Consider the following 25,190-nt stretch of genomic DNA (forward strand, 5'->3'; position numbering starts at 1 on the left):
CAGGAGGTCTTTAAAAGGCTTGTTGACCCCCACGTCGAGAGGCTGAAGCTGCCCCGTCAAGCCACCGGGGATGACGAGCATGTCGGTATGCTCCTTCTGGAGCACCGCTTTTACCTTGGCGGTAAGGTGGCCTCTGAATGAGTCCAACACTAGCATGTTGGGGATGTCTTTCTTGAGGGATGCCCCCGGCCTCAGGAGCCACACTAGACGGTACCATTCCACGACCATGTCGTCCGTCATGAAACCCTTTTCATTCACCCGTACCGCCACGCCTTTGGGAAGTGCCTCTTTAGGCATCGTCTTCCGTTTGAAGACGATGTACGGGCGGAGTTTGGTGCCATCAGCCAAGCACGACAACATTACAGTGAAACGGAGCTTTTCGTTGCCCGTTGTAAGTAGGTTGACATCGTATGCACCCTTCACGCTCACTGTCGTGTTGCTCGTCATGTCAAAGTAGACGGGAGTTTGGTCGGCATTGCCGATTTGGCCCAGCAAGCACCGTCGGGTGTCGCGGAGTTTGAGGAAGTGCCTATGGAAGGCGAGGACTTTCTCCTCGTATGCAACCGGCAACTTCTGGCACACGCTGGTGCGGCGACGTAGAGAAAAACCAGCCCTCTTCATAAATTTAGACGCCCAGGCCCTACTAGCTTTGAATTGAGACCTTGGTATCCCTGCCTGAACAGCGTAGACACGGGCTTGCTGCGTGACCATTTCGCAGATGACCAACAGCGATCGATCGTGTAGGTCAGTCACGTAGGCCGCAAGCTTCGTCTCTAGTTCCGGAAATCGGCCAGACTTCGGCCCGCGAAAGCCACGGCGCTTGGAGTCGCATGAGAAAATTTCCTCGCGCTGAAGCCGCCACTTCCGCACCACACATTCACCGATTCCGAACTTCCGTCCTGCTGCACAGTTGTTTGTTTCCTCAGCATGAAGAATAGCAGCCCGCTTAACTCTTTCGGGACCGCTCCTATAGGCCATCGGTCACATATGATCGATGGTTTCGCGAGCCTGCAGAATAAAAATTTTCGCTCGATGGAACACCTAGCGACATCTAGGAGATAGTTTGAAAACTAGAGTTTTCTCTTTTGTGAAGTTTCTTTTTTTATCGCCAGGCGGCAACGCATCAGATATTTTATTCTGACGGGCGGTGGTTCCAAATGTAAACATACTCACGCGCGAGCGCGATAAGAGATCCGCGTCGTCTCGTCTCGCATATCTTCGCCTTCTACTGTGGATTTTGACGATGAGAGTGGCAGTGAAGAGTCGAAATGCGACTTTAGAGATCGCATTTGAGCTCAAGTGAGGATTCGGGTGTCGATCAGCCTGGAACATGAATCGCGCTCAAAGGTGGATGTTGGTTTCGGTTTCAATTGGCTCTGGAGTAGGTATGTGCGCTCGAAATATGTTCTGGCTAGTTTATATCTGTTCGCTAGGGTGTTAACTACCTATTGTGGTGATCTCCTGCCACCAGCGCAGAAACGGATCAAGTTTTCGCGTAGCCGAGAGCCCGGCGTGTACCTGCGCGACGACGTAGCCATGGCCCTAGTGCCAAAGAAATCACACACAAAACAAAAAACCAGTTACACCTAGCCGCATCAAACTTTCGTGATGAATAAACAAAGCATTGTGTTAGATTTTGTATATCCTGAAATAATTTTATTCTTTTTAATTATTCTTAGATTTACGCTTTTTTCTATCTTTTTCAGTAGTTTTTTTGCGAAGTTCTTACTTTCTGATTTTTTCATGGTGCTATCGTCAGTGTTGAAGTAAAACACGGTATTGTATGTCAAAGAACATATAATTAGCTGCATTTTGGTATATGGTAAAGCAGGATGGTATCTTTGCTTCATGTAATAAAAATTTTTTACCGAGACCTCCCTTTTTCATCACTTTTTCCGGCGGTCCCGAAAGAGTTAAACGCTGCCGTAAACAAGCGCCGAGTGTTCTTCGAGCCCACGGCACTCATGTCTGACAGAAGTGACTCGAGAAAGCCGGTCGTGGACACAAGTGACAGGAGCCCGCAGCGACGCGCCCGCTTAGAAAATTGCATCACAAAGAGAAGCTCTTCCGTCAACTACCAATACCCCCCTACGGCGGCTCTTCCATCGATTATCGGTGCTCCCTCAAGAGCCGTGCGCTCGTCATAAAGGCACTCGTAATGCGCGCAGTAGATGCTAAAAAAAAGAAAAGCTTTTGTATAAGCACGCGGAAAACTATGCGCTTTGGGTTGAGCGGGAAACTATTCGAGATGACAATCGAAGCAACCGGCAGCAGCCACGCGCGATCGTGATTAAAACAACATGGCGGCTGACGAAAGCAGCCGCTCGCAATTTCCGTGAGCACGTTACTCGCTTTCACGAAGCATTTTGTTCGTCTCTAACACGACCGGCTTTATCGTCGTGGTCTCTAATAAACAAAATGAGTATTAGCGAATCCCTTTATTCAATGCACGGTGCAAACGTAGCCACTATCATATCACGTTGCTTAGTACACTTCCGAACGCGATAGTGGGAGGTTAGTCGCTCTAGGTCCAACTTACAAAAGGTGCATCATTTTTATTGACGCCAGAATGTATGAAATGGTTACCGTAACCATGGAAATGAGCGTGCAAAGCCGTTCACACCTCGAAGCACTCCTGATTTCTTGTCTCTCTTGTCGTTGCAAGCGGTACATGGTTCGATTTCGATTCTAAGACGACCCCCCAACATTGGATTGTCAAATTTGAAAAAAAGGGTCGTCTTACAATCGTGTAAATACGGTAGGTCGACGTACAGCTGCGCTGTTTCTCCAGCCTTGCACCACTAGTGCTAGCTGTGCCAATTTTTTTAGCGTACGGCTGCCCGCCGGCTGAGCGCCACTCTCTCTTCTTGCACCAGTTGACGCCGCGTGCTCCCCGAGTAGAGTTGAACCCGGCTGTGAGGCTAGCTCTTAAAGGAGCCATGAAGAGAAAACACAGGTTTGGTTCATTCGAAAGATTGCCTTGTTAGAACCATAACGACACCACTTATAACGCAAACTTCGCTCAAATAAGCTACATAATTAGGAAAAAAGGAAATGACCATGCGACCCACCAGCTCATTTTCCGCAACAGAACCTATGATGTCACTTGAGAATGCTCTGCGATTGGCGGAGGCCGGCAAAAGCAAACGCATGTTAGGCAGGGCTTACAGCTTGCATAGCGAGCTAAATGCCCGTGAAACATACTGCACATTCTTTTTATGACAAAGAACGGTGGAGTAAACTGTTGAAGTTACGAACGAACACGCAAGCGTGTATGCCAATGCGTACGAAACTACCGTTGGCCGAGCTCGACATCTCGCCGTTGCCACCGTCGCGCAGACGAATTTTCGGGTTCAAGGCTCTTCGGGGCCAACGAACCGTCCCAGCACGCACAGCCGCGACCTTGCTTGGTATCGTAATCCCTTCACAGGAGGTTGGCCGTCATATCGCCAACCAGCAAAGTTAAATGCAAGCCCGAGCTCCTCGGCGAGAGTTTTGTTCTCCGGATCCGGCGATTCCATGACTAGGGCTGCGGGTGCACTAGGTTTTACTAGTATTTTTAAAATGGCCGCCGTCTCGGTCGACTCCCGCGTGTGGGTGCTATATGGAGTCGACATCTAAGTATCTGTTTCATGGACCGGCTCATGTGACGCCATTGTTCACGTGACGAAATGTGCAATTTTAGCGGGAGATTTAAAATTTTGGCTTAAATTGCCTTCTTTCTCAGTGAATAAAGCATCATTTGCTTCCGGGAAAGCGCTTGGGGTACTATGAAACACCTAATCTTTCGAATAAAACAAACTTTTGTTTTCTCTTCATGGCTCCTTTAAAAGCTGGGCCCAACTAGAGTTGAGCCCCGCTGGGAGGCTAGTCCAGAAGGCTAGCGCGTGCTCTCCACTGTTATCTGACACACGCTGCTTTCGCACTATCCCTTCTCGCCAGGAGGCACCACGTGCACCTTTTTTCTTGTTTTTTTTTTTTTTTTTGCTAACGCCACCTGGCCAAGCTCAAGCTTAACTTAAACAGCTTAAAAGGGAGACTTCCTATTTCAGATTTGTTATTAATTGCTGAATGAAAAAGTTTTTGCTGTAATTTTGTTCCAGCAAGATGAAAGCAATGCTCAGCTCGTTTCTCACTGCAGTACAGCTGTCTCGGGGCCTGCACTGCCCCAGGATAAATATTTCCTTTTCAGATTTTTCTTGAGATTTGTCTTGAGTTGACCCCACACTGCACGGGTATATACCCCAGAACTGGTTGTATGCATGTCAGTGGACAGTCAACCTAGTTTTTGGTGCGAACCTCCTGGCTTTAGTTCAGTAAAATTTTGTACCCTTATTACACTCTACGCCCGTTACAACGGACCCTCTGAATCCAGAAAAAAACGTCCGCTGTAGCCGAAGTATGCAGTATCCGATCGGGGGGGGGGGTATAAGCTGTACAGTGGGTACTTTGACCGACATTGCATGCATAGTACATACACTTTGTTCTTTCTACACACCTGCAGCACCTCTGCACAGTGTTCGCGCGAGGGCAAAGAATCGCGTAAACACCGTTTCCAAAGCTTAGCCCCGGCACTTGGAGAAGGCCTAGCGCGTGCGGTCAAGCGTGTAAAGACGCAAGATAAGCTGAGCAAATAAAGCAAGAATATAACTAGGCGCAATTATAAACCAGCTATAAAACATCAGTCGTGCCCATCAGCATTAGCTAGGCTCTTTTAAATGCCCTCACGACGAGGCAGGTTTTCCCGAAACCGTTCGTCAAACAAATCGGATCGCTGCCTGACGTTCCCTCAAGGTAGCTCCCACATTTTTAGCGATTTTATTCTGGTCATTGAAACAGCTGTAATAAAATAATCTGATGACGGACAGCTGTAAAATCGAAAGTTAGACCAGTTGGACTGCGCACGGTTCCCGGCAGATTGCACACAATGGATGGGGAACAACCCCTACTTGAGGCATTTCTTACCTTTTTCACCGAACGGTACGGGAACGATGCATGCGTGGGAATAATAAAAGTCGAACTTCACTGAACCCGAGTTTTTTATTACATAAAAAAACTGACGACGGCAGACTCGCCTCCGAGTGCACCACTTCGAGAATTCGATAGCCCTGTTTTCAATCTCACCGGAGTCGCGTTTATCGGCAGCGGCCTTGTTCTTGGCGGTAGAGCGGACTGTCTGCTTAGACAGGGCTGTACTTTTGGCGATGTCAGCCTGTTTTTCCCCCATGTTCAACACCGTTAATTACGCTTAATTTATCCAACAGTGAAATCAGCTACCCCGTCGCTCATGCCGCTGGTCGCACAAAAAAAAAGCCACTGGCACTGGCTTGGCTTGGCTGCGCCAACGACCCGGCGACCCGGCTGCCAGCAACGTTGCCAGACATAATAGTTTTCTTGCCAAAATAAACAAAGATAATGCAAATCGGGTGCCGGCTCCGCGGAAGTCTGATATAAACGTTCAGTCGAAACAATTTTCGCCTAAAATTTAGTCTGTTGTAGCCGATAGTCTGCTCTAGCTGGGTCCGTTGTGAGCAGAGTGGACTCCATTTAAAATGCATGGGGACCAGACAAACCAACAGAAATGGTCTCTTGTAACCGAAAGTCCGTTGTTGCCGGATCCGCTGTAACAAGCGTAGACTGTACAGGTTTACAGCAACTGTAATTCACCTTGTTAGGGGAACCTGGTCAGAGGTACCTACGAGCAGCAAGTGCTTCAAAGTGAAGGGGCCATCTGGGAAACTTGGTACGGTATTCGTAGTGTGAATTCAGCGCGATGGACAAGACACAAAGGAAGGCAAACAGGACAGTTGTCTTCCTTTGTGCCTTGTCCATCGCGCTGAATTTACTCAACAAGCATGCGCTTTATTCATTGTGCTCAACGCATCTATAGAGTGACGCTGATAAAATGAATGCTGGTGCAGTGTAGTGCTTGTCGAACCGTGCAGGCTGTGCAGCAGGTGATGGTGGAGCGTCTGCCCGAGGTGCTGGTGTCGGTGCTGCAGCTGGCCTGTGACTGGCCGGACACCCACAGAGGGTGAGTCCTGTACCAGCGGGCCTGTTGTTTATGCCTCTTCTCACTTGGCTTCGTGTCTCTTGGCATGAGGGGTGCTCTAGCGTTAAGGGGGCACACTGGTCTTAAACCAAAAATGTTTATTTTTACAGTTATGATGATGAAAATTGGAGGAAATATGTAGTTTTTTATTCTGAGTGTCGATATAAAATTTGTTTTAGTGTAGAACCACGACATTCAAATTTATTCGGAATTTTATATTTGATGTATTGACAGCTTTTGTGAAAAAACTGCTGTAGAGATGCAGCTAAACAAGGTACCAGTGAACTGTGCACAAATCAAGGGGTGCAATAAGACTAACAGTATCATTCTGTCTGGTCTGTAGCAGAAGTTACGACCGTTTGAAGTTTGGGCTTTAAAGGTGGGAATCAGAAAAACCGGTTTTGTCTTTCAAGCCCCAACTTCAAACGGTCGTAACTTCTGCTATCATTACTTCTGGTAGTGCTTCTTTTATGTTTAAAATAAATTGTGCTATTCTGCATTATTCTGCTGCACAGTGCATGAAATGGAAGCTCGAAACATATTGGCGTGACGCCCAGAAGGGAAACGCATGCGCGGGGTATCTCACGCGTCTTCTGACTGGTCCGCACAACTTTCTCGTGATCCGCAGGTTTTGGTTCAAAAGAAACAATAGTTTAATGTTTTGAAGTCCCCTAAAGAGGATGTCTCGTTCGCAAATACTACGATATCAGACGTTGCACGATGTTTCCGCACGTTAGCCGACCCATGGGAGTACACTTGTCAAAGTACGACGTTGTTGACTGCAGAGCTACTGATGAGCAACATGGGCGTTACATTTGATTTGAATATGGTACTTGCAATATGCAACAGTATCAAATTCACGCATGTTTCTATGTATGATAAGGGGTGTGGGAATCGTGGAGAACCGCGACCTCCGATCCCGAGCCAGCGCGCGCTTCGGGAGAGACGCTTGTGCGCTGAAACTGGTCCGGCGCTCCGCTGGTTCGTCGGCGTCCCCCGAGAGATGGCGCCACCAATGTGTGCGGGGATAGGCGCGCGGGCGGCGCGGGAGACGGGAGAGTCTCGTCGGAGACCCGTCGGGGCTCGGGGCGACATCGGCGGAACATCGCGGCGATTGCGGATACCATGCATCTCAGGTGAGAGCTTTGTTTGTCGCGCGCCGTGAGTGCCCACCTCCCGTTCGCGGTCACGACCCGGACGGCGTGATTCGTGAACGCCGTCGAGCCTTGTGCTCGCATGCTTTGGGATTCCCCAAATAAACGGCTGTGCTTCGGCACTACTGTCTACTGTGTTCTCGTATCGGCGAACCTCGCTGGGCTGCCGTAGGCATGGGAGCCCGCGTAGTTGACACGCCGGGAGCTAGCGTGGTGACCTTACGCCAGGACTGGCTGAGGTCCCCGAGGAACCCCTCACACATATACTACATGGCGCCCGAACGTGGGTCTCGTATTCAGACGAATTCGAGGTTGCTAGCTCCCCGAGAAATGCGTTGCTGCAGTCGTAGCCCGCTACCCTTTGTCCGGAAGACTTCGGACGAAACGCCTCACGCCAGTCGGTTGCAGGCAGACAGTTATGATGCCCGATACAGCCGTGACGGCAAATGCGTAAACCTTCCTACATGCACCAGGCGGTGAGTCAGTAGGATACCTCCGAGCACCGCAGTCGCGGCCCGCTTGCGAGACGGGAGGTGCGTAGGCCTTGTTCCAACATGGCGGCGGGTCGCCTTCCTCGTAGCGCCGTCTCCGCGCAGTCGCGCCGGCGGCGCCGGTTGAAGTTTCCCCCAGGCGCGGCGGACACTACCGAGCGAGGGTGCGGTGTTTGGGAGTTCGCAAGCCGCACGATGAGCCCGCCGCTACTGCGCTTCGAGTCTGAGGCGGAGTGTTGGCCGATTTGACGCCTGACAAAGAGCGAGGGGGATCGCTGAAGAATCAGTCTCCTCTCGCTGCGGGGGGAAGCGGGAGCAATGGGACCGTTGTCTCCGCGCTTCCGGAGTGCGTGCGTCTCGATGCCGTGAAGTCTCCGCTCGAGATTGCGTTTAGGCAGTAAGAGCTTCGCGCCGCACGGCAGCGGGCTCGTTGGTCGCGAGAGATCGCCAGTCTTAGTAAGAGACGGACTCTCAGGCGACCTATACCGGTGATTTGCGCCCGTAAGCCGCTGGTATTGCGGTTGGCGCTGGCTCTACGGCAGCTTGTATTGCTGCGAGTGAGTTGCAGGAGCCCCGCCTGCTTGATGCTGACGCTGCTTTGCCGACCAACGCACCAAGCCGAAATTACTCGGACGGGTGTTTCTATGCTGACCCGCCCCGTAATAGTCAGGCGAGCTGCCTCCAGGCGGGGGTGGCTGCTGGAGCACAGTTGCCGGACTCGTGATTCCGCGAGCAAGCGAACATGCAAGGGGGAGCCCCCTCGGGCATCTTTGTTACCCTATTTGGCGAGATCGTCGATAAGGTTTCCGGCCAGTCACAGGAGATTGCGGAGTCCCGCTGCTCCCCACGTCAAGTTTGGGAATCCTTTAAACTGGACGGTGAGAGCGAGACCTGCAAACGGATACAACCGGGACCACGCCAGTCACCACTGCCACGGACAGCGAGGATGGCCTGCTGAACCACCGGCGGGACCGAGCGCGGCCCGCGGAGCTACCGCCAGTTGCTGCTCCGGCCTGCCGGGCGGCAGCCAACCGTTCGGGAGGACCTGCGGCCGAAGCGGCCACGGAACTTAGGAGGCGGCGGGATCTGGCGCCTACGCGAGTGGCGCGAGCCTTCGGGCAGCCGCAGTGGGCGCGGCCGTTCCTGTTGCCGCCTCGAGCTGGGAGTGGGGGTCGCATCATGGCGCGACCCCGGCGTTCGTCGGCTGCGGCTGCAGGCTACCCCCGGGCCTGCCAACCTGCTGTGCTGCCCAACCGCGAGAGACTTGGAACCATTGCAATGTGTTTGCGGGTTTGTGAGGCGAGCATCGCGACGGCGGCATGGTGTGGCGAACCTTGGTGTGGACTGGCATGGGAGTGGCGTTCGGTGGCTGTTTTGCTGACTTGAGACGTCGTGACGTCACTCGAGCTCAAGTGGCGTCCAGTTTTAGGGGGGAGGAGTGTGGGAATCGTGGAGAACCGCGACCTCCGATCCCGAGCCAGCGCGCGCTTCGGGAGAGACGCTTGTGCGCTGAAACCGGTCCGGCGCTCCGCTGGTTCGTCGGCGTCCCCCGAGAGATGGCGCCACCGATGTGTGCGGGGATAGGCGCGCGGGCGGCGCGGGAGACGGGAGAATCTCGTCAGAGACCCGTCGGGGCTCGGGGCGACATCGGCGGAACATCGCGGCGATTGCGGATACCATGCATCTCAGGTGGGAGCTTTGTTTGTCGCGCGCCGTGAGTGCCCACCTCCCGTTCGCGGTCACGACCCGGACGGCGTGATTCGTGAACGCCGTCGAGCCTTGTGCTCGCATGCTTTGGGATTCCCCAAATAAACGGCTGTGCTTCGGCACTACTGTCTACTGTGTTCTCGTATCGGCGAACCTCGCTGGGCTGCCGTAGGCATGGGAGCCCGCGTGGTTGACACGCCGGGAGCTAGCGTGGTGACCTTACGCCAGGACTGGCTGAGGTCCCCGAGGAACCCCTCACACATATACCACAGGGGTGACGTTAATGATTGGAACAAGTCATCGAATACGACGTTTCGAGAGCTGAAAATCCAATGCTGATTTTGAATTCATGACATGAATTACAGCAATCTCAATATTAAAAAGGTATCTATCTGTCACACCGTGTCATCATCTTTTCATCTCTCTTTGTTCGGTTCTACCGGGGCACGGCATGGCCAATATCACCGTCTCCATCCTTATGGATAGAGAAAAATACGTAGCTTTGTGTCTATGTTGAACCCTCGACCAATAAACTTTATGGGTTTCTTGGTGCAACCCCCCCTCATGCGAGCTGTATAAAAACACGCCGCGAAAAAAAAAGAACCTCTTCGTGAGAAGGCTATCAAAGAACTTTAATTTGTATGAGGAGGTTGTAAAGACGAGGGGGGAGGAGGATACCCAATAAACATATCGGTATTATTTTAGAATATTCATACTTGGCGATATTTTTCGCCGTACGCAAACTGCTCCGGCGTGGGAACTCTATTACAAAAGTAATTGTATCACTTTTATAGTTGGAACGCGAACACTTGGGCTTGCGTTTTGGTTATGTCCAACTTTTATTGAAGCCAATGTTATCTGTATTTTTCTTACCCGTTCGGGGGATTAGGCAACAGTCTCGCAAAGTTTGTTTTGCAAGAAAAGCCAATCATACGTTGTGATATTCGATAGCTGAAGAAGGATTTAGGAACATCAGTGTCTAAAGTGTCTGTACCACATGTGGTTGTCCGTATTAAATATGGCAATAGCCACATGAAATAATAGATGTACCATATAGTGGAACCGCTGGGTGATAAACAATTCATGGGCTAACAACATTTGAGTGTCCTTGTTGTGAACAACTTAACTGCGGACTTATTTGTATTTACAGCCTGCTAACCAACCTTATAACCACCTGCTCGTATTTCACAGCAGCACGTAATTTGCTCACTTACTTGTTATTAAAATGCAGTAACCAATTCTGTAACTATGGCTTCGTACCTGCAAAAAAAAGAGAAGAATCTGCTGGGAAATGCAAAGCCTTCAAAGCAACCTTCAGAGTGTGCTGGCCTACAACTCGGCAGGAAGGCGATGATGTTCCATTAGCGCCGTCTTATTTGGAGGCTTCCGCTGTCTACAACGTTTCTTTCTGCCATCGTTGCAGTATTTTGTAGGTATGGGCGCTAATAAAGTTATGCTAGGGTGCTTTTGCGAAGGCACGTTCGAGGGCGACGAAGGCGGTCGGTGCGGTGAGACCAACCCAGAGTTGTGCGCGTCTGCTGCGGCTGGCGCTGCGGTCGCGCGCAAACTCGAGCGTCTGGTGCCTATTCTTGACACATCCACGGTTGAGACTCCGGCCGAGAAGCCCCGAGTGCCAAACACATTCTTGGATACTGCCCTACCTTGCCTACAGGCTGGCCCAGCGGCTGTACCCGCCCTGCCTGGGTGACGGCCCCGTGAAGGAGGCACTCCGCCTCCTCGAGGCCAAGTGCAGGGAGGACGCCTCGCTCATGGACCTCCTGCTGCAGAAGAGGGTGAGTGTCTCGCCTCTGCCCCTCTCTGCTTTGATGTTGCAAGACGCAAGAATGGGCCTACACTACTGGCGTGCATAGACCTCTTCCGAGACCGTTAGATGAGGAAACACGGCCTCTCCAAAAGTGTTTTGCAGCCTGAGTAGACGGTGTTGGCTTGCAATACAGGCTTTCCCTCCCCTGGGTTTGTGACCCACACTGATAGCAGAGGCATTATCACGGTGTGCTCCTTAGTGCAACCCTTGTTCGTGGCATGCGTTTGTCACGTGGCTGGTGCGCTGTGGTGTGCAGCTAACGGCAAGCACTCCGAAAGGGGATCCTCTTCTTCGTGAGGCTGACACTCGTCCGTGCATATGACGAGCTGTCTGACAAGTGTGTGCCAAGCTAGCTGGTGGGTGGAGAGCTTGTGTCAGTGTATTGATCCAGCCGTTGATTTGCGAGCCAGCAAAGAACTGAGCGAGAGAGAGAGCAGCACCAACCGGCCATTGCCAGAAGCAATGAATGAACAAACGTCCACCTGCCTTCTGCCTGCCAGGTGCACGGGACACCTCTTGCCTGCCACGTGACGTTTTGGCCAATCCCCCCCTCTTTCCAGGACGGCCTTCAACTGGTGCTTGCGGGCCTGGAGGGCAGCAGCAGCCTGGCAGCAGTGCGGCACCTGGTGGACCTACTGGAACCCTACCTGTCCAGGGCAGGGGGACTCCGGGGGTCGGACTGCTACGTGCTGCGCACCCTCACGCTGCGCCTGCTGAGGCGCCTGCCCGCCCTGCGGAGGTACTCCTACTATACTGCGCTAGGGGCAGCCCCGTCACCCTTCCCCTTTCTTGCTCCCAGCGCGTCAGGTTACTGAAGCAGAGTGGAAAGCCGGGCTTGTTGCAAATGGTTCATGACTGGAACGGCGCACAAAAAAAGAAGGGGGGGGGGGTCCAGGGAAGAGAACACGCACAACACAGTGTGCATGTGTTGTGTGTGTTCTCTTCCCTAATACTGTTTTTTTTTTTCTTTTTTTCTTTTCTTTCTTTCTTTCTTTCTTTTTTTTGGTGCACAGTTTCAGTCGCCTTGGCGTGTTGTCGTTCTTTTTTCTACACTCCTCGTTTATTTCTTTTTCTTCTCCCTCTTATCCATTGTTTCCACATACTTTTTTTTCCCCTTTTCTATCGTTTTTTTTTTTTTTTTGCCTCACTACGTTCACCCCCATCTGGAGTAGCAAGCCCTGCCTTTCACGAGGCTAACCCTCTTCAGTATTCACTAAAACTTTCTTTCTCCCAACCATCAAGTTTCTCATACCCGCCATGCTGGCTCAGGGGCTAAGGTGTTGGGCTGCTGAGCCCAAGGTCGCCGGTGCGATTCCCGGCCCTGGCGGCCGCTTTTCTGACGGAGGCGAAACGCAAAAAACGCCCATGTGTTCGAGATTTCGGCGCACATTAAAGATCCCCAGGTGGTTGAAATTAATCTAGAGCCCTCCACTACGGTGCACCTCATCGCCTGTGCAGCGTCGGCGCATTAAACCCCACAATCAATCAATCAAATCAACCGTACAGTTTCATATTAATATATACTGTTGCACCATTTTTCAGAGCACAAAGTTCTCGATGTTAGCATTGCCCACGAAGCTGTGAAGCTCTGCAAATCGGTGTCGGCAGTGTTTGTCCGTCGGTGGTTTCATAGCGCAAGGGGCACCGAATGTTGTCGGTGCACATTTTGAGCGTACAGGGTGTTACACATTGAGAATATAATTCTGCAAAAATTAAGTAGCACCAAGTAAAGAGAAATTCATGGAAAGGGGGAGGGGGCTGGTGCAGAGAAAAACTTGTCTGAAAACCTCATTGTCTGGAAACCTCATTGTTCGGAATTTGGCAAACAAGAAGTGTTCAAGTTTTAACTGTGAGAAAATGTGAAAGGCTTACTTTCAAGTAATCACTCCTTGCAGGTGGTTTGTTTTCCACACACATCTGCACAAATGCGTCCCCAGATTAAAGGCCAACTGCCCTCAATTTCAGCTCAGCCAAGTTTATTTCTAACGTTACAGTGTGTACCTCCAAATCAACTGGGACATGAGCAGTAGCCGTGTAATGCGCCCTGTTAATCAGTTGTAACTTTTTGGAATAGCTCCATAGCCGACAACGCTGCTCCTGCCGGTGGATCGCGTAAACAGCCATGAAGCAAGTGCATGTGACGGCTTGGCCGGTCGGTGGCTTCATCCTCTAGTAAGCCATGCAGCTGAAGAACCAGTCCAGCTCTGCTGTGAACACTTTCCCATTTTCTGGGGTGTGCACGAGCAGAGTTTGTATGCAGGCTTGCTCCTGAGTTGCTGGCTGGCCGGCGAGCATCTGGTTTCCGGCCGACTGCAACGTCACTTCAGAAGAATCAACAACTGGGCTAGTTGGTACTGGGGCTCGAAGATCTTGAAGCAGCACAATCTTGACATAAAAACGAGAAGGACGACGTAGACAGGCCAGAGCACTGACTTGCAAATGCAATTTTATTAGAACTGACGCAAACCTGAGTACTAACAACCTCATAAATCATATTACCACACATCATACAGACATCACAAACATTCTTGCTTTTTCTGACATGTGCCAAGCACCAACTCATATGTTCCTGAATGCACTTATTTTTTGTGACAGGGAGCGTTCTAAAAATACAAAACTCACTTTCGTGTAAAGGAAGCGAAGAATCACTGGTACACCACTCTCCCCTTTTTTTTCTTGTATTGCACGCCTCGATGGTTTCTCTTGTCAACTTACTCTGTTGACAAGAGATGAAACAAGAGATGGTGTCATGAAGCACAGGCACACATCCACACTTTGAGGAACGCTGAGCCACATGCTGGTAGGTTTTTCCCTGCAAAGAACATTTATGCTCAAACAACTTAACATATTGCACCAACTGGTCTGTCCTATTTACACATGACCGCACGGAGATGGTGAAAGGTAGGCACCCTGTTTTGCATGGTACGAAAAAGGACACATGCATCGCCCTGCAACCCTTTCTGGCACCAAGCAACAAGTGCTTAAGTTCTCCATCTACCATTCTACAGATTTTTCTCAGTCCGTTTGGCGCTGGAACAGCAACCTTCACACGGAAGCGATCGGCAACGTTCTTCAAACCATAAGACAATCTGTCAACATGTGGAAGTGCCGCGGGAAATTATTCTCTGCCTCTAGCTGTGATATTCTGCATCTTGCCGTCTTTTTAGGCAGACTGTACGGAAACAGGGTTTTCAAGAGACTGAAAATTTGAGTGCAGTTGGCCTTAAAGACACATCCTAACCCACCTGCCAACTACCTGTAGCACCATAGAGTTTCATACTAATATATACTAGAGGGAAATCTGGCGCCACCGTCTAGGGGAGCTGCGCTTGAGCGAGCATTCCGTCATGTACCGGGCAGGCATGTTCCATTTGTCCTTGGCATGGCTCAAGAACAGGCTGAAATGTTGGCTCTGGCGGCAAAAACGCAACAGTATTACTGTAAAACATTATTCAAGTTTGTTTTGTTATTATAAAATTCAAGCCTGAAAAAGATTAATTTATTAGTTATTATTTCGAAGCTTCATGCATGATGAGGAAGAAAAAATGTTACCCTTTTTTGTTGATTTTGGCTGCTAGACAAAAAAGAAGCCATATGGCTAGCTAAGCTAAGTAGGCAAGGAACGTCGCTAGCAGGCCCACGGGGGCCTGCGACTGCAGCGACAGATTTCCCATTAGTGTATATTAGTATGAAACTATGTGTAGCACCTTGTCACTCGTAGACTACCTTGCTGGGAATCACCGCTGGAACTGGTTTCCAGCAAAGGCACTTTCACTGCCAAAGCGAAAGACCGACAGCTTGGATGCATGCGAGCATCTCTGAAGGAATGGCAACGTCTGTGCACTCCTGTGGTCACGTGTTGCGTAACAGTGTCCTTGCGAGGAAACTAAGAATGCCACCGTCTCCGATAGCTTGCTGGCGTTATACAATTAGAATGGGCACTTTGTACATCTCTCCAGCAGGGCCAAAGTGAAGAGTGGTGTCACCATCAGTGCGGAGGAGAACCGCGTGGTCTGCCTGGTGGCGCGCCTGCTTCGACGGCTCTACGAGGCTGCCGGGGAACACCTGTACAAGGTGCGCAGCTGGCCTGCATGCTTTCGTGCAACTTCAAAGGGTTCGTTAGCAGGCGTGCGACCTCTCCGAAGCCACTGCATGTCTGTTGCTGCCCCGATTTTTGTTGTTTGTGGCAGGAGAGAATGCTGCTGGTATGTTTTGGAGCGGCAGCTACAGATTTTCAGGAATGAATTTTTGAATTCCAGAATGCAAGTTTCCCACTTGTTTGGCTCACGTGTGGGACCTACCATATTTTCGCGCATATATAACCTGCACCAAAAACGCAAAAATTTCAGTGGCAAAGTACGGATGCAGATAATACGCGAGTTTTTCCCTTTAGTGCAGCTTCACGGCAATGCATGTTGTACCGTGAAGCTCTACGCAGTAACACTGACTGAGCCTTCCATGGCAGCCATTGCACAGAACATACGACAAGAAAGGAAAAAACAAGGATGAGTGCAGTCTAACACCTGAATTTTATTAGTGAATTATGACTTTCGCCTTGCAGTCAGCGTATTCTACTTGCCAAATATACGGTTTTTCTGTGTACATAGTATGTGATGCGAGCGTTGCGATGGCAAGCATACATAGAAGGCAAGCGTTGCAGGGGCGGCAGAAAGTTAGATGGGCAGATGAGATCAAGAAGTTTGCGGGGATAAATTGGTCGCAGTTAGCACAGGACCGGGGTAATTGGAGAACAATGGGAGAGGCCTTTGCCCTGCAGTGGGCATAGATAGGCTGGTGGTGATGATGATGATGAGTATGGGATGTGTTGCTTGAGCAGTAGCTATGGTGCAGCCTTTCCTGTATATCAAATGTGCGGGCAATACGCGGAGGTTTTTTTTATCACTTTCCGGTGGGCTGAAAGTGGGGGTGCGGATTATATGCAGGGGCGGGTTTACGCACGAAAATATGGCACACAGCTTGTGCAGTAAAAGAAAAGCGTGCCATGTAATAAAAATATGACAACTATCTACTCATTTTTACCAAGCAGCAACTTTACTGCATGTCACATGAAAATTGCGGAAATGTAGACGAGCTGCTACTTCTTAAATTCTTGGATGACCATTGAGCACCCAAAAGAGGTCCCAAAGCTGGGGAAATGCCACTGTCTTTTTGTTTTCTACAGCATTCTTTTGATTAACGGTAGGAGTGGGGAAAATGTGGTTGGGCAATTTTAAAAATTAGAATAACTTGTGAGCAAATGAGCTACAGGGACGTTCATGATGAAGAAACAAACAAGACCCTGGCTGAAAGTCTGAAACCCATCTGCATTATGGTTTCGTTGATTTTCAAATCTGATGTGAGCAGTAATTTTATTCCAGTGCTGCTGGTAGTGTCAGATTTGTCTGGTTATGTTAGCGATCATCGGAGTGAGATTGAGAAAATTGGCAAATATCTGAGTTGAATTTTAGTTACTGGCCCAGAAATAGTCACTTGTAGTAAAGGTTTATTTGAACCATTTTTATGCCCGATTACGAACAAAATCAGTTACGAATGCGTTGGGTGGGATCTTGTTGTTGCTAGCCTTGTGAACAATTCGGCCCATGGCTTGGGTCTCGCTTGGTGACATTATTGCGAGCCATTTTTTTAGAACATAGATTGTGCACAATGTGTAAGGAGATAGTTCAAACATTCTGGGACTATCACTGCCCTTTTATTGGAAATAGGACATCAGTATAAAGATGCATTGCTAGTAGTATAAGGACGTTAGGGCAAACAATTTGGGCCCTGTATTTTTTGGTAGCAAAGAAATGTTCTCGTGCGTGGCAAAGGTTTGGTTGACTGACTTGGCATGCCTTTCAAAGCACGCTTGCTCTCATGTTGTTACCATGTTTCTTCTTTGCATGCAAGATGTCTGTCTTTGGGAAAGTGTGTTAAATATACCTCTTGACGTGGAAGATAGCCGCGCTCTAGTTTGCCATCCGTGGCTCATTTCCAGGAGATCGAGAGAAACCTGCCTGTGGTCATCAACACCTTGGCTCCGTTCGTGGATGAGAACAACGTTGCTCTTGCCTGGGAGGTGGGTCCTTTACTATGGTGTTATTGGACAGAGTTAAACGTCGTCGTACTGGAATCAAAAGCGGGTACCACAATTTGTTCTTTCCATAAAGAGAGGCAGCTATTGCATCTGCTTTCCTGCTTTTCTCCTGTCTGTGGAAGCTATATGGAATCATTACGTGTGGTCTGTAAGGGCTGTGTGACCTTGGTTCTGGGTAGGGGCTGCGTTAATGGTTGTAGATGTTTTATTTTCGCGTGGACGAGAGGCCATGAAACACTTTGAAGATCAGTGTGAGCCTTGCCACAGAAGCAGGAGGAATTGGCAGTGCAACTAAGGGAGTTTACTGTACAGTGACTGCCTTCTCTCTGTGTCGGTCCGACGCGTCGTGGTGCCTTTGGTACTGGGTAAGTGCCTACTGCAAGGAGGTCGGGTTGGCTGCATAATGGGAAGTTGTGTTGAGCGTTGTTAAGCGTACTTGCTATGTTTTTAGACAATGGCTGAGACGTGATAGCTTCTGCTAGGATAGTTGGCACAAGTTACTTCAACATAGCAGATGGGCATGTGGCAGGAGTTCCAAGGATCGAGTTATTCTGGAATCAGTAGGGATTTGGGCTTTGAGGCGGATTATTTGATTTGTCCTTATTCCATTGAAGGCTGAAACTCGAGGAATCACTCATCTGAATACACAGTGCAGTCACGAGGAACGCGCAGGCAACAGCTCTGCAAGGCTGAAAAGGGGCTAGTGGGGACGCTGATCACGTTACCGAGCTGTTTTTGTCGGTCTCGACAAAGACCCAGGGTCTCTTAACCTGAACTTGAACTTACCCTGGAACCCAGGTGCAGGCCCTGGTGAAGGTGCTGGTGTCGGACGAGCGGCTGGAGACGGCTGTGCTGTGCGTGCGGCCGCTGCCGGACGTCGACCTGCTGGCCTCCTCCCAGGGGTCCCTGCTGGCCCTGCGCACCAGGGTGCGCCAGGGGAACTTCGCACAGGTCAGTGGGAAAGAAGAAAGGAGACCCCTCCCCTTTTGCGTCCGCTGCACGTTCTTTAGGGTAGAAGTAGCTGACGGAGGCTGCTTGGTGTGCCGCAGGGTGTCATACCTGGCTCCAACGCTTTGTCGAAAAGTCCTTGGAAATGGACTTTTCTTCCGGTTGGCTGCCTTTTCCCTTGCATGAGGCTTACTTGGTTTGTACTGTTCATCACACTGCTCTTTTCAAGGCAAGACATTGCACCGGGTGGCCAAGTAGGCACTGTACTGAAGGAGGAAACTTGCTGCTCAGGGAATTGTTGCTCTGATTCCAGACGTGCTGCTTGCTAAGTTACTTTTTCCTCCAGCAGCCAGTTCTTCTGCCCATTGCATTAAATGGCATGAATCAGTACTTGTCCCGTTTCCTCCTCTGTGTTTGGTTTGTCCTCACCCGTTTTGTCCTCACCCCGCAGGTGCTGAGTGCCCTGACGCGGTCCCTCAGGGAGGGCCTGCTGAGCGAGGACACGTGTGTGCTGGCAGCCCTGGGTGACCTGCTCAAGCAGCACAGGGCTGAGCTGACCGGCCTGCTCGAGGGTATACAAGGTGGGCTTTTGCTTTGTCTAATGAGAACAAGGTGATGTGATTGATTGATTGTAGGGTTTAATTAACGCGCCGACTCAACTCGGGCGATGAGGTGAGCCGTAGTGGAGGGCTCCGGATTAATTTTGGCCACCTGGGGATCTTTAATGTGTGCCGAAATCTCGTACACACGGGCGTTTTTGCTTTTCGCCTCCATCAAAAAAGCGGCCGCCGCGGCTGGGAATCAAACCCGTGACCTCGGGCTCGGCAGCGCAACGCCTTAGCTACTGAGCCACCACGGCGGGTCAAAGTGATGTGCTTGTCACTCGTCGACAGTAAGGAAGCAGTGGGAAGCAAATTATTGCAGAGGTGGCAGGGTTTTCTGAACACAGACGAGGTGGTTCTTAATGTTTTTTTTTTTTTTTTTCTCTTTTTAACAAAAATTGTGTGAGATATCTAATGCATGACTACAAAGGCACTGTTATGGCATAGCACTGTGCACTACAGTATAAACCCGTTGCAACAGACCATGATAGTGATCACGATTTCAGTCTGCTGTAAAAGAAGTACGGACATCCCAAGTACTGTTTCCACAGACTTCGATGGAATCATATAACAAGAGTTCGGACTTTCGAACTGTTAAAAAGCAAAACAAAAACAATAAAAGCATGCTAGTCGTTTCTCAGGAAGTAGTTACTACTACAACACGTCGGTATTTAAGGGCAACAAACCTTCAGGATGGCTTGGATTTTTTGGCGCTTTCATCCCCTTGCGACACTATGAAGCACGCCACAAAATCACACACATCAGTCTTCTTAAATTTTTTGCTCTCCTCTTGTGTGGCACCCTCTCTACCTTTTGATCCACTCATACTATTATTACAGTGTAGGCCATTTATAATGTAACCGCTTATAGTGCGGGATCGCATATAACGCGAGTTTTTGTGAGCACCGGTTTGCCTCCCATAGAACTCGGTGCATAAGTGTACCGCTTAAAACACGGTTGGCGGAAGCACAATACCGTTTATAGTGCGGTTTTTTGGCGGGCCTGCATATCGACTGGCGCAGCTGGGGAGTCATTTCACGGTCGCGAGAAAGAAAAAGAAGAGGAGGAATCAGCCATCTGATGCAGCGTGCGCTCCCTGCTCTCCTCTAACTCGGCACAAAAGAGAAAAATAGGCATTCTTTAGTTCTCATGCTTCGTTTTTACTCGCGTGATAACCACAACTGCCCTTGCTTGACGCACCTCGAAAGATAGCGAGCACCCGCCCCCCCTGCCTGCGCGATAAGTTGTTTCTGTTACAACTTTGTGCAGATAAGCAACCGCCCTTTCCCTTATAGAACATCTGGAGATAGCGAGCCGTGCTACACCGGAGGTTTCCACTACAGTTAAACCTCGATATAACGAAGTCGTACTTGGGGCCGCAAATTTCGTTAAATCGAGAATTTCGTAAAATCGAGGTTTCGATTTTACAGTTCATTTAACCAGTTATTGGGGTTTTAACACTGGCCCTCGCCAGGCAACAACTGCTATGTAGTTACCTCTCCAATTAAAGCGAAATTTGTACTAAAACTGGTCGCCAAAATTGTGTGAATTAAGAGTTTCAACACTTGGGCAATGGAATTCGGATAGCCGACGGTAGTTCATGTGTCATCGTAAAACCGGTGCTTTTTCCGCAACGCCTCATTAAATATGATAGCAGACTAGGTTTCCACTTTTTGTTTTTTCATTTCGGTCACTACGAAATGCCGCTGTTATAGTCAATTGAACCCGCGCCCGCGTCCATGTCCCGTGAACTTCACCCCGCCGAGGTGCTCGTTCGAAGTTACGCCTCTTTTCGTCTATTCAGTGGTAGGCTTAGGGGCCTAGGCGCGGCGGGCCAACAGCGGAAGGCTGCTATGAAACTTTCGAAAGACTTTTTTCATGTACAAAGGCTCTGCAGTATAGGCGCGTGATGCAACCACAACACTCGAGATAAAGCCATGATTGCGAGTTTAGCAAAGTACACGCGGACCGCTTCACTGTGTGGAGCAGCGCTTACGTGCTCCGGAAAGCGGAAAGCTTACATTAAATAAAATTCTTCCGGCCAAATTCGATTAAGCAATTACTTTTATGCCCACTGAGCCCTTACGAAACTGATTTCTCCGCACCGCAGCTGTCTAATGAACGCTGGTGAAACGAAGATGACCACGTTCAAAGAGAGCAATTTATTGCCACCAGCACTCGATGTTCAAGCCGTAGTGAAGAAGTCCGTAAGCAGTGCTTGGCGTTTCTTGACCAGGGCGGGCTTTACGTGACGGTCGTATGCTGACAGCGCTAACAAGGTCTTAACATTCGTGTGCACCTGCGTGCCTCCGCAGAACATCGATGGCATCCATCACACTTCGGTGGCTGTCAGTTTCACCGAACTTCCTCAGGCTCTTGTTCGGAACACTTTTCTTTCTCTTGGAGTGCTCATGCTGCTTACAAAACTCACCTAACGATGCACGAACAAAATATTAATTTGGTTATCAGCGAGCACAACCTAGAGCAGCAGCACCGTGAGCAATGACGCGTTGAAAAAAAAAGCTTGAAATAGGCTTCGGTAGCCTAAGCATAGAGGGCGCTGGCGTAGGCAACGATGGAGACGTCAAAATAGTGGCTGCACTATTAAACCGTCTATGACCGCTAGCGGTTTGTGCAGCTTCGTTCTTCGCTTTTAATTGTTGTTAACCGTAGATTTCACCGCTTTTCTTTCATTTGAGCCTTCAAGAGTCAATTTGAGCACTGAATTTTTTCAATGTAGGGCCTGAGAGGCAAAATAAAACGTGCCTCGACCGGAATTTCGTTCTTCCTTTCTTGCCGTGACTTCGTTAAATCGAAAGCGCCGCACAAAATTACTTCGTAAAATCGAGACAAAAATACATGCATTTAGCAAAATTTTGTTAGAAAACTTGAAAAAATTCGTTATATCGCGAATTTCGTTAAATCGAGGTTCGTTATATCGAGGTTCAACTGTATGTGTATGTTGTGCTGATAAGTAACCGCCTTCGGCATCGCAAACGTAAGGTTGGATGAAAAAAAACAAAGAAAATCCTGCTTGCGTTCTTATCACGTGTCCCGCGGCATCCGTTCTTAGACGCTAAGAAATGCAGCCATGCTCCCTCAAAGCACAAACACCAGTGGCAAGGAACCATTTTCAGTGCCCATTTCAAACACCGAAGTTTAATGAGCCGTAAAATTAGTTCCAAGCGATGCATCAAAAAACTGCTTCCATTATTGCATTCACCAGGGTTCATAGTATTGGAAAATATAAAGATTACAGTTTTGTGACCAACACTGTTTTGTCTATTTTTTGAGCAAAAATGGCTAATTATCTCTAATTATCTTGGGAACTAATTGACCAACTGAAAAAATACTGGCATATTTGAAATCAGTGGGAAAAAAGCAGCAAGGCTGACCAGGTTCACAGAGTTTACTTGAAAATTAAAAGAAGTTGTATTAAGACCAGTGTCCCCCCTTAAGACCATGCTGCAGCCTTTAAGACCCTGCAGCAGCGGCTGACATGGAAAGAAAAGACAAAATAAAGATTTTGCCTCTGTGTTAAGAGGCCTCCGTAGGTGTGATGATAAACAAATAATGATTGAAAGGTAGGTTGCAATGCGGTTGGATTTGCCGCGTGCTTTGTTTACAGTACGGTACCGCTTATACAGCTGAACCTCGTTATAAGAGACATGGATGTAAGAGACAAATGGGTATAAGAGACACTATTCACCCACGTGGTTGGCTGCCCTATCTTTCCCATTAAATTGACCTCTTTTATAACAGACATTGGATGTAGACAGTTGGTTATAAGGGACAAGTCATCCTTGAACTTTAATCAACAGTCTCGCTTGTAACAGACATTTTAACTTCAGATGCAGTACCACCAGTCACTAATTGCAGTTGCTTCCATTGTGGAAACACAGGTGGATGAGAGACACCTGCAGTCGCTATTTATTATAACTTCAGCACACACGCAGTGGTTCAGTCAGCTATGAAATGACGAGAAGCCCTGCCAACGGAAATGCAACTTACAGAAGTGGTTGAAGCTTACTGCCATCCATTGGAGTGCGATTGCACATGCGGGCTCTCCCACTTGCGTAGCTCTCAATCAAGAAGCATCGCAGATACTGAGTCCTGCAAGCATAATGAATAGCCTGAGCACACAGCAGAAGAAGCTGTGCGCTATGGCTATTCATCAGGCTTGTGAACTCAACATTTACGATTCATCTTCCGCAAACAGTGAAAGGAAAAAAAGCTTGTAGAATGGGTTGTAAAAAACAGTGTAAATACAGTCATGAAGCAAACAAAGAGTCAGAACTGTTTCATAAATTCTGGGGGCCAAACAAAAATTAGAATGAGCCTTTTGCAACATGCTGTAGCCTTCTTTTGAGCTTATTTTATTCATACACTGCCCACATTGAACTAGGGTCTGATTAGTAAGTGAAAACATGGTTCCCTGCTTATAAGAGACATTTTGTATAAGAGACAGAAACTGCTCCCCGGTACATGTCTCTTATAAAGGGGTTCAACTGTAGTGTGGATTTTTGTGGCTTCCGCGACGTACGTTATAAGCGGTCTACACTGTACTGCTGTTTCACTTCTTCAGCCTTTACTTGTATTTCCATTGTCTCCACATGAATATAAGCAAAGTGCATGCGAAGGTCTCTTGCTAAGCTTGGACATTTAGCCATCTATATTGTATGGGGGCTTACGTTGTTTGTTTCAGCTATGTTAAATTTTATATATAGACATCTGATCTGTTGCACTGACATTGTTGAATTTTCAATCCTATCGATTGACTGCCAGGATATCACAGTGTTAGTTTTTGGCAAACAAAAGGTTTCACATCTGCTAACTTACAATTGTTTTTAGTTGTTTAAAAAAAATTTCGTTTGAGCACTGATCACCTATGCAAATTAGAAACGCAAACACTGCAAGTGGATGAAATGAAAGGTTGTCTGCTCTTGAAAAGTCCGCTATAGAGGTTAAAAATGGACTTGATAACATTTAAAACTATGTACAGTGTTTGCACGATTATAATGCGCCACCGATTTTACCACGCTGGTAGGTTCGCGCAGTAAAATTAAAAAAAAAATAATAATAATAATTTGACACTGGCTTTACCGCGTAGATGTAAATGACTTGACACCACGTATCTGGAAGAAGGCGATTTTATTTTACGCATGCAACTGTGGCAGCCAAAAATAAATTGTGCTTCGTAAACTTGCTTATCTAGCTCCTGCAGTAAAACTATAGCGGGGAACATTAAAACTGTTTGCGATTTCAAGTGTCTTGAACTTCATGATTCTACGTGTGACGGGCTAGTTGCAGTAGTAGAAAAATGTTTAACAGCTGACCAAGGTGTGTCATTCAGGAATTAGTGCGCTGAAATTCATTCACGTGTTCTTGACGGATTTTTTTATTAGATTGAGTTGGATTTTTGGAGGACCTCGTGTCTAAAACAATGCTGCTGGTCGATTTAAAGCCTGCTTTGGTTTTGAGCCCGACAGTAACGTGCACACAAATTTTAAGGCTACTTTTTAGCAAGAGAAGGTGCGCGCTAGAATCGTACAAATACGGTAGTCTGTTATATCAGAATGTAGTATGTTGCAGCAGAATCTGCAGTAAAAGAAGTTTAATCAACGGCACAGATAGGGATATGAACCAAACATTGCAAATTGGTATGTTCTGTCCAAATATCTGTTGTAAGCAGGTCTGTTGCAGCGAGTTTACGCTGTATTCCCTGCCCAGTGTGCACTTAGGAGATGGAGGGAAATTATGTGCAAACCCACCGGTGACGCACGCGTTTGTCTTTGCAGGGAAGACATTCTTCTCGGAAGAAACCACCTCCAGCCCAGTGCATCAGCTGATTGTGATCCTGTTTGAACAGGCCAGGTCTCCGAACGAGGAGGTGAGGGGCAAAGGAAATTCCGCTAGCAGCTTCTCTCGAGAAGTTTCGCACTAAATATGGAGCACCGTTGGTTAATTTCAAAGGCCTGTTTTGTGTGGGAAATGACCCACTGTTCTGCAACGACCCTTCATGGGTAACATTCTTTGGAGACACTTAAATTCACGCTTGGCTTTGTGTGCTTCAGTTGGAGGCAGTTACTGCTACTGGTCTTGAAGTGGCACAATATCTTGTTCCTATGTGACGCAGCAGCACCTTGAACACAGGGGTTTTTTGGCCCAGTTTCTTTCATCTGCAAGGTACCAGAAAACTGGAAGTGAACTCAGGTGAAGCAGTCGCTGATCATGGCCTAAGAAATGAGGTTTTCAGTATAATGATGTAAAAAAGTTGTTCCTTGGTGTTGCGAGGTCAGGTAGCCTGAGAGCCGAGG

General features: G+C 48.7%; 1 protein-coding gene across 1 annotated transcript in view; it reads left to right on the top strand.

Moving 5' to 3' along the window:
* Positions 1-25,190, top strand: part of Tefu (Serine/threonine-protein kinase tefu) — a 175,504-nt gene that overhangs the window by 63,781 nt on the left and 86,533 nt on the right. Inside the window, exons 26-33 of the mRNA XM_077683624.1 lie at positions 5,946-6,034; positions 11,077-11,197; positions 11,790-11,968; positions 15,189-15,303; positions 17,225-17,305; positions 18,122-18,274; positions 18,723-18,852; positions 24,672-24,763. Coding sequence (XP_077539750.1) covers positions 5,946-6,034; positions 11,077-11,197; positions 11,790-11,968; positions 15,189-15,303; positions 17,225-17,305; positions 18,122-18,274; positions 18,723-18,852; positions 24,672-24,763 — 960 coding nt within the window. The remainder of the gene's footprint in view (positions 1-5,945; positions 6,035-11,076; positions 11,198-11,789; positions 11,969-15,188; positions 15,304-17,224; positions 17,306-18,121; positions 18,275-18,722; positions 18,853-24,671; positions 24,764-25,190) is intronic.

Source organism: Haemaphysalis longicornis, unplaced genomic scaffold, assembly GCF_048455015.1.
Source record: "Haemaphysalis longicornis isolate Haplotype H1 unplaced genomic scaffold, Haemaphysalis longicornis Haplotype H1 scaffold_9, whole genome shotgun sequence".
NCBI lineage: Eukaryota > Metazoa > Arthropoda > Arachnida > Ixodida > Ixodidae > Haemaphysalis > Haemaphysalis longicornis.